General features: G+C 40.8%; 1 protein-coding gene across 1 annotated transcript in view; it reads left to right on the top strand.

Annotated features, from left to right (window-relative positions):
- slc35f2 (solute carrier family 35 member F2) overlaps window positions 1-6,540 on the top strand; it is a 6,787-nt gene extending 247 nt beyond the window's left edge. The window contains exons 2-9 of the mRNA XM_080013716.1: window positions 1,472-1,580; window positions 2,054-2,226; window positions 2,367-2,494; window positions 3,334-3,493; window positions 4,354-4,510; window positions 4,705-4,757; window positions 5,196-5,350; window positions 5,892-6,540. Coding sequence (XP_079869842.1) covers window positions 1,492-1,580; window positions 2,054-2,226; window positions 2,367-2,494; window positions 3,334-3,493; window positions 4,354-4,510; window positions 4,705-4,757; window positions 5,196-5,350; window positions 5,892-6,107 — 1,131 coding nt within the window. The 5' untranslated portion in view covers window positions 1,472-1,491 and the 3' untranslated portion in view covers window positions 6,108-6,540. The remainder of the gene's footprint in view (window positions 1-1,471; window positions 1,581-2,053; window positions 2,227-2,366; window positions 2,495-3,333; window positions 3,494-4,353; window positions 4,511-4,704; window positions 4,758-5,195; window positions 5,351-5,891) is intronic.
- The last annotated feature ends 2,491 nt before the right edge of the window (window positions 6,541-9,031 follow it).

Below are 9,031 nucleotides of genomic sequence, written 5' to 3'. Positions count from 1 at the left end.
CCTGTTTCACAGTATTACTATGCATATATGTATGACCGTATGTATATGTATGTGACAAATAATCTCTTGAACTTGAACTTGAACTTCATATTAAGGCTGCACTTTCAGGACCGCATTTCTAGGACCCTAGTTTTTCACATGGACAATATTGACGACACCCATCTCTTAACTTAACCATCTCTAACCTTATACCTAAACTTAACCATCTCTTACATCATACCTAAACTTAACCATCTCTAAACTTATACCTAAACTTAACCATCTCTTACCTCATACCTAAACTTAACCATCTCTAACCTTATACCTAAACTTAACCATCTCTTACATCATACCTAAACTTAACCATCTCTAAACTTATACCTAAACTTAACCATCTCTTACCTCATACCTAAACTTAACCATCTCTAACCTTATACCTAAACTTAACCATCTCTAACCTTATACCTAAACTTAACCATCTCTAACCTTATACCTAAACTTAACCATCTCTAACCTTATACCTAAACTTAACCATCTCTAACCTTATACCTAAACTTAACCATCTCTAAACTTATACCTAAACTTAACCATCTCTTACCTCATACCTAAACTTAACCATCTCTAACCTTATACCTAAACTTAACCATCTCTAACCTTATACCTAAACTTAACCATCTCTTACATCATACCTAAACTTAACCATCTCTCACCTTATACCTAAACTTAACCATCTCTAACCTTATACCTAAACTTAACCATCTCTAACCTCATACCTAAACTTAACCATCTCTAACCTCATACCTAAACTTAACCATCTCTTACCTTGTACCTAAACTTAACCATCTCTAAACTTATAATTAAACGTAACCATCTCTAACCGTATAATTAAACGTAACCATCTCTAACCTTATACCTAAACTTAACCATCTCTCACCTTATACCTAAACTTAACCATCTCTAACCTTATACCTAAACTTAACCATCTCTAACCTCATACCTAAACTTAACCATCTCTTACCTTGTACCTAAACTTAACCATCTCTAAACTTATAATTAAACGTAACCATCTCTAACCGTATAATTAAACGTAACCATCTCTAACCTCATACCTAAACTTAACCATCTCTAAACTTATAATTAAACGTAACCATCTCTAACCTTATTATTCAACGTAACCATCTCTAAGCTTGTACCTACAGTTAACCATCTCTAACCTCATACCTAAAACTATAAGTCGTTTGACAGAAACCAGTATTTGGGTGGAATATACATTTAAAACTATAATTCGCTGTCACGAAAAATTAGGGTGCTCGGGTCCTAAAAAGGTGGTCCTCGGACTGTGGTGCTGAAACTGCAGCCTCCTCTGTTGCAGGAACATACTTTTGGCTGGGAAAGCCACATTCCAGAGGAGGATTATGTGTGATGACGGCCAACTCTTGGTACTTTGATGAAGATGAGAGTTAACACTAGTCCGCCTTCCTCTGCCATTCAGGCTGAAGATTCCCTGTGAAGATGGAAGATCCTGCAGGAGGAGTGAAGCGTGGGAACTGCAAGGCTCACCTGGGACTGTACATATACAGGCTAAAGGGTGTTTTCACATGGTGAGTTTACTGATTATGTCATTGAATTTAAGTCCACGGTTAATTGTCACACACATAATTGTGATTAATGATTGAATTGTCTTTTTTCCCCTCTCCATCGTATGCCATCAGTGGCACTCCCTTTAAAAAAAAAACTTGTATTAATACATGTTGCAGAAGAGCTATTAATCTGCATTGAAGATTTGAAGACATACATTTATTTATTTTTACAAAAATGATTGCCAGCTGCTCAAATAATTGCGATCAGGTGACATTTGTACACAGGAGTCGCGATATAGTCCTTCAGACAGTTTAGTTTCTAGCTTTATAGTTAAATGACCTATAAAATAAAAGTATCCTGGTATCTGTAAGGGTGTGTTGTATATTAATATCCAGATCATGGGTTTTTTTCCACTGTAGGCCTAACTTCAACTCATAATGAAACACAAATAACGAAAAAAAAAAAGTCTCATACATACATGCTTCTTGGGCAGGCGTCTCCTGAAGACCATCGCAATGGGCCAGGCCCTCTCACTGCTGATCTGTGGAACCGCAGTTAGCTGCCAGTATTTGGCAGCAGCCGGGGTGGAGACCCCCATGTTACAGAGCTTCCTCAACTACGCCTTGCTGCTCTTTTCCTACACCTCCTACCTCAGCGTGCAGAAAGGTCAGAGCACCTCAAAAGATTTGAAATATTTGAGGAAGGTCAATCTGAAATGCAGAGTTTTGGTGTGATATCATGCTCTTTAAGTATTATTCATACCTGCCTGACAGATTCGAATGTTCTTTCGTTCTCCCTTTTTCAAGGCGATAAAAACATCTTACAGATTTTAAAAACCAAGTGGTGGAAGTATTTGCTCATGGGCCTGACGGACGTGGAGGCAAACTATGCGGTGGTGAAGGCCTACCAGTTCACCACCCTGACCAGCATACAGGTAAACAGAGGAGTGGTGGTTTGGTTTGGTACGATGCCAGATAACGACGAATAGAGACCTGGTTCCAGCGGCTTGGAACGCTTTTCATACACTGTTTCATCAACTGATCGAACTGATTTTTATAAACTATCACAAAAGGTTTACATTTAGATCATAGAAACAGCTGAACTGTAGCCCGTTGTTACACTGTCCAAAAAAATTGCATTTTCTACTCAATATTTTTTAAATGTAAATTCTTCCTGAGGCTGAAATGTTTCCTCCACATAAGATCAAACTTTGTTTGATTGCAATTGTATATCAATTATAATAAAAAAACAGAACTAAAAATTTTTTTTTAACCAGTTCATCTTTTTAACTGTAGATTTATATTAAACAGCAGACACAGAGTTCTGCTATTTTTATTCCAAGGAGAAAACCAGAACTTTTTACACGGGCTAAACCATTGCAAAGCATTCACACAAGATAACCGTGGCTTTTTCTGCCACATTGCAATGTCCAGATGTGAGTATCATCATAAAACAGACGTGTTTACTTTGCTCGAGGATGATAACATGGAAATGTGGTGTCGTCTTATCCTTATACAAGTAAGGTCAACAACTGATGCAGAATACTGTGAAGAGACCTCGGCTCAAATGTTTGGAAATCTCGGCGGCTTTGGGGATAGAATAGATGCTCACGTATTGTCTCCTTTGGCAGGCAGGTTCAGTCAGGAAATAACGTCCTAAAAGACCGCGTGACAACGTTCGGACTTTGGAACAAAATCTTTTGCATTTTTACTCATGATAAGACACGATGACCTCCAAAACTTGTTTTCCTAAACTATGTTTCTATTTTTTCAGCTGTTGGACTGTTTTGTGATCCCGGTGCTGATGGTGCTCTCATGGTTCCTGCTGAAGACGCGATACCGGCCGGTTCATTTCGTGGCTGTGGTCGTCTGCCTGTTCGGGGTGGGCGCCATGGTGGGGGCTGACCTGCTGGCAGGACGAGACCAAGGATCAAGTGAGGAAGATAATAAATAAATAAATAAAACCCCTAAAGATATGATAAGATCAAACTTTATTAATCCCCGTGGGGAAATTCAGGAACTAGGACCCCGAAAGCAGCTCATATACCAACTCAATCTTTGAAAGGCCTAAACGTACCCATCTGCCCTCAGTATGAGGAACATATTAGATCAGATTGTTGATTTTCTTAACCTTTTCAAACGAAAAGGCGTCGGCTCCAAAATGCGCCGCTGTGCGGACACAAGCTGAGTCAGAGGAGTCGGCTTTCATCGGCCGTCCGGAGTTGAGCTCCCCAAGTATGTCATGGTTTATTATCCTTTTCGTTTAAAAGAAAAAAAAATTCTCATTCTCAATTTAAAAATGCTTTTATAGGCATGCAATTAATTAACTAACTCAATTAATTAATTCACTTATAATTAAAGGAACACTGTGTACGATTCTCTAGTGTTTTCTAGTACATAATTAACCTTAAATTGCAATAAATGTTGAATTTTTTTACTAAGTACCGAGATGCAAGTGTTCTATTAAACCGATGAAACAAAATTATAATTCTAATAAGCAATGATGAATAAGCATAGTGTTATACCGTATGTTCTAAGCGGTAACCAATGCTAAATCAAATCCAATCGGACTGGAGCGTTTAGCCTCATAACCTTCCAAGGAGGTTGAACTGACACATTTACCCATCAGTCTCTCTCTCTCTCTCTCTCTCTCTCTCTCTCTCTCTCTCTCTCTCTCTCTCTCTCTCTCTCTCTCTCTCTCTCTCTCTCTCTCTCTCTCTCTCTCTCTCTCTCTCTCTCTCTCTCTCTCTCTCTCTCTCTCTCTCTCTCTCTCTCTCTCTCGCTCTCTCTCCAGCCAGCGCTGTCCTGCTGGGCGACGGCCTGGTGCTGGTGAGCGCCGTCCTCTACGCCGTGTCCAACGTGTGTCAGGAGCACACGGTGAAGAAGCTGAGCCGCGTGGAGTTCCTGGGCATGATGGGCCTCTTTGGAACCCTGATCAGTGGCCTCCAGCTGTGAGAGAACACCACCCCTCTGTCGTTGTCAAATGCATTACATAGAGAAACGTGGAAATGAACCAAATTATGTGGTAAAAACAAGGATAACTGAATCCTAAACTGTGGTGTGCTATGCCTTGAAACGTAAACTTTTTACTATTTAACCAGGCACTATTCACAAAAATAGCCCGTTTTCTCGTCCGTCATCGCAGGGTTGTACTGGAAACCAGCGCAGTGGGGACAATAAAGTGGGACCTGAAAATAAGTAAGCGGATACATTTTTATATTTTTTTTTATTTAATTCACACCAGAGTCACTGTGCAAAATTCCTTTTGTGTGCCATTGCAATGTTGGCGGTGCTGGTTCCAAAGCTGTACAGTGCCACCTCACCAACTATAAACAGCTCCTTTTAGACCCCAAAACATTTGGTTTCCGAATTGTATGCGAAGTACTGTAATGCGTCTGTGTATGCAAAGCGAGTGTCTGTTGATCATCAGGGCTGTTCCACCGGAGAGTCCAATATGGGGCAAGCTGATATCGTCAAGGTCTCAAGTCGAGTCACCCAAGCTGATACAGTTCTCCGTTACCGCCGACTGAGCAAGGCCATGAAAAAGGGAATAAAACACGGCACGTACCAGGCCTGTTCCTGCCGGGACCGGGAGTGCTCTGCTCAACGCCTCCTGTGTTGTGTTCCCCCCCGCAGTCCTGCTGTTTGCGGCCTACGCCCTGTGCATGTACGCGCTGTACAGCTTCATGCCCACAGCGGTGAAGCTCAGCAGTGCCATGGCGGTCAACCTCTCGCTGCTCACCGCCGACCTGTTCAGCCTCTTCTGCGGCCTCTTCCTCTTCCACTACACGGTGGGGAGTCGACTTGTACAAATTAAACAAACAAAAAAACGTGCGGCCCAGAACAAACCTCCCCTCAGAGGGGGCTCGATTTACTGTATAAAACAAATCCATGGGTACGGGCGGTTTTCACGAAAGACAAAAAGTGGTTGAAAGATCAGCACTGTCTGAGAAGTAAATCACGCAGAGGAATCAGTTCTGGACTGCTTGCCGGCCAAGTGGAGAAGTTTAATAATTTTCTGAAAGTTTTGAGGCCACTGGGGAAAATAATGTTTGATCTGGGCCAAATAGGCTAAATGTACTTTTAAAAGAAAAACAAAACCATATATTATTAGAATACAAATAAGCATTCATGTAATAAAATGTCAATTATTGTGTTTATTGAGCGATTCTGTATTTTGTGCAACCTCCAATAGAATGCAAAAAAAAAAAAAATGTAATTAATGGTGAGAGAACCTTCAGAACAAGTTCACAAACTCTTTTGGGACCTTTAACCGGGCCGTATGTGTTCTTGTGTTTAACCTCTATTTTTATCGTGATCTCCCTTCACCAGTTCTCGTGTCTGTACATCATCTCCTTCGTGGCCATCACCGCGGGCTTCGTCATGTTCAACGCTGTTCCCACGTACGCTCCCGCCACGGAGTCGAACGACGCGGGTCTTTACGCCTCCCCCCCGACGGAGGAGACCACATCCGAGCTCCTGCTGCCGTGCGGAGAGCGAGAGCCGCCTGCAGCGGAGACGCAGGCCAAGGCCGTCACCATCTTGTGATCTGGCATTGCAGTGTGGTGATGAAGGGACGATACCCCCCCCCCCCCCCCGGACTGCCTTAAGACACATGGACATGGCATTCCTCACTTCATCTTTCTCCTTTTTATTATGATTATTATAATTTTTATTTATTATCACTTTTCTAGATTTTTCACAGAATCGACCCTACTGCTGGATATTGTGGACAGAATGTTTTTATGAAGCGACTGCCCACCATGACCTTTTATTGTCTGCTATATTGGCACTTTTTTTCTACTGGATTTTGTGTGTTCATTTGTTGGACATACAATGCCACCCTGCTGTTGTTACTATCCTTTTGACCTTGAGAAATCTGACCTTGAGATTACATTAGATCAGTATGTTTATGACTGCTTTCAAAAAGGTGCACTTATTGTTGGCAGAGAGTGCTGTTACCAAAGCAATGTTCTTTATTCGTGTGCATTAGTTTGTTCTTGTTCTTTGACATTTTTGTTTTTAAGGTGGGAGGGCCAACAGAGCTATGTAATACTCTGCCAAATATATTTTACTAATAAAATTTGTACTTTTTTCAAGCCCATATCGTTCTTTCTAACTGGCCATTTTGAAATGTGAGATTCTTTCAATGTAATACTTTCAATACTTTCATGTACTATTTTTTTTTAGCTCATCTCTAAAGTACATTATCTTTTTAACATAGAAAAATATGGATCTTTTTGCGGTAGATGCACATTTGATACATTGAATAAAATCTCGTGGCCCACTTCTAGATTACTGAGATTGATCTCACATTTTTGAGAAGCAATCACTGACTATGCAGTGATTGCTTGAGCGGCCATTTCTAACTTCACCCCATGCATAGATAATGGCACTGTAGGAAAGCACAGATACTCAACAAAATTAATTTCACATGATCGATTTTGAGGTGTTTAGTCAGAAATATACATTAAAAGATAATTATGTAATGAAAAACCAAGTTATTAAAATATAATATTAAATGTGATAAATAATATACTGTCTATAAATGTAATACATAGATAAATATGTATATACTATATAAAAAATATAGAAATAATATTTCTGTCATACATATTTAGATATTCATATTGTATCTTTATATTGTGAATATTTTTCATAATATAAAAAATACAGTATGAATATCAGTATTCATAATATAAAGATACAGTATGAATATCTAAATATATATGACGATATATATTTGAAGTGATAAATATGTATTTGTTATAAGATATGGTATAAATATTATTATCTGACTGTTTTCGTGTGCGCATTGATGCAGTTTCCTGACATCATGGAGGAGCAGCTCCGCACTGAGTGACCAGCAGCAGCAGCAGCAGCGCACACACCGACCTGCTGCGGTTTGATCCATCTCGTGTTCTGCAGCTATCGCCTCCCGATCGGTATGGAAGAAACGCTATCGCTTGTTTTGCTTTTGATTTTTTATATATTTTTTATTGCATCTGCATGTTTTTTGACGGAGCGATCAAACAAAAACAATCGTTCGGTAGTTTTCTGCATCGGACGCAAATCGGTCGTCGCGGTGAATTTGAATAATGGTCGTTTTTATTTTATTTTTTTACGATAACAACCAGACCATGTGCACATGGTAGATGAATAGGGAGTGATCTATCTGTAAAAACTACTGCCTAGAAATCAACAATAAATAAAACGGTGCCAGCCAGGCGTCGGGATTATTCGAGCCTTTAATCCTTCAGCACCGAGGACAGCTCCGCGGAAACGGGCCCGGTTTGACCAGTTCATGGCGATTGTTTGTTTTTTTTGTCGTTTGTTTTCTTTTTAATCTCCTCATTTTTGCTTGACGTTCCCGTTCATCTTCCCCAGGGGATCCGAGACGCACCGAGGATACGACGCCAGTTACAGCGCTGCTGAGATGAAGCACTTTCTGAGGTAAAGCCTTTCTCTCCCCATGCGGCGCTTCCACCGCGGGTACAATCCTCACAACCGCAGCCTGTTCTTTTAAATAACAGGTGTAAACGATGGTGCTTAAAATGACCGAACGCGTATCATCCTGCAAGGACGAATGGCTTCATCCACCCCCACCCCCAACCTCCCCGCCCCCTTTGCCAATCGATTGTCTGGTGCTGTGTTGTGGTCCGGATGCTGTGTAACGCAAGATGGCTCTTAATTATGGAGCTTTATTACCAACCGCCACCACCTCCACCTTCTCCCGAGTGGAGCTGGGTGGATGCTCAGGGAGCCCCCGCCTCTGCCGGTACAATCGGGCTTAAAGAATGGCGAGTTTCTCTGTGTGACACGCATGGGCATGGGGTTTCAATCCCTGAAGGGGTGGTGTTAATATGATCACCCCCAGTAGTAGTAGCTACCACTGTGCGGTAGTGGCAGCGGCTGCATGTGACCATGGCATACTAGTCAACTATTAAGTAGGTGCACACAATTTGTGTGTGTGAAACCATAGGACGCAAAAGGTACCAGGATGACATCATAACATAAGATCATCATATGCAAACACTGCATATACACACTAGACAACACTGGATGCCAAAATGAGAGGCCGTTGAAACACTGAATATATATATATATTTATATATATATATATATATGTGTGTGTGTGTGTGTGTGTGTGTGTGTGTGTGTATGTGTGTTTGTATGTGTGTGTGTATATATATCGTGTGTATATATACTTGTGTGTATGTATATGTATATATATATATATACTGTATATATGTGTGTGTGTGTATATATATATATGTGTGTGTGTATATATATATATATATATATATATAGAGAGAGAGAGAGAGAGAGAGAGAGAGAGAGAGAGAGAGAGAGAGAGAGAGAGAGAGAGAGAGAGGCCTACGGGGCCGCTATGCAGGCCTATTCGGTCAGTGCTTATATTATAGAGAACAGGTTCAAACAGTCTGCTCTTGCTGTGAGGATCAGAAGTCACT

The sequence above is a fragment of the Zeus faber genome, assembly GCF_960531495.2.
Source record: "Zeus faber genome assembly, chromosome: 14".
Classification (NCBI taxonomy): Eukaryota; Metazoa; Chordata; class Actinopteri; order Zeiformes; family Zeidae; genus Zeus; species Zeus faber.
This window is presented reverse-complemented; position numbering and strand designations above follow the sequence as displayed.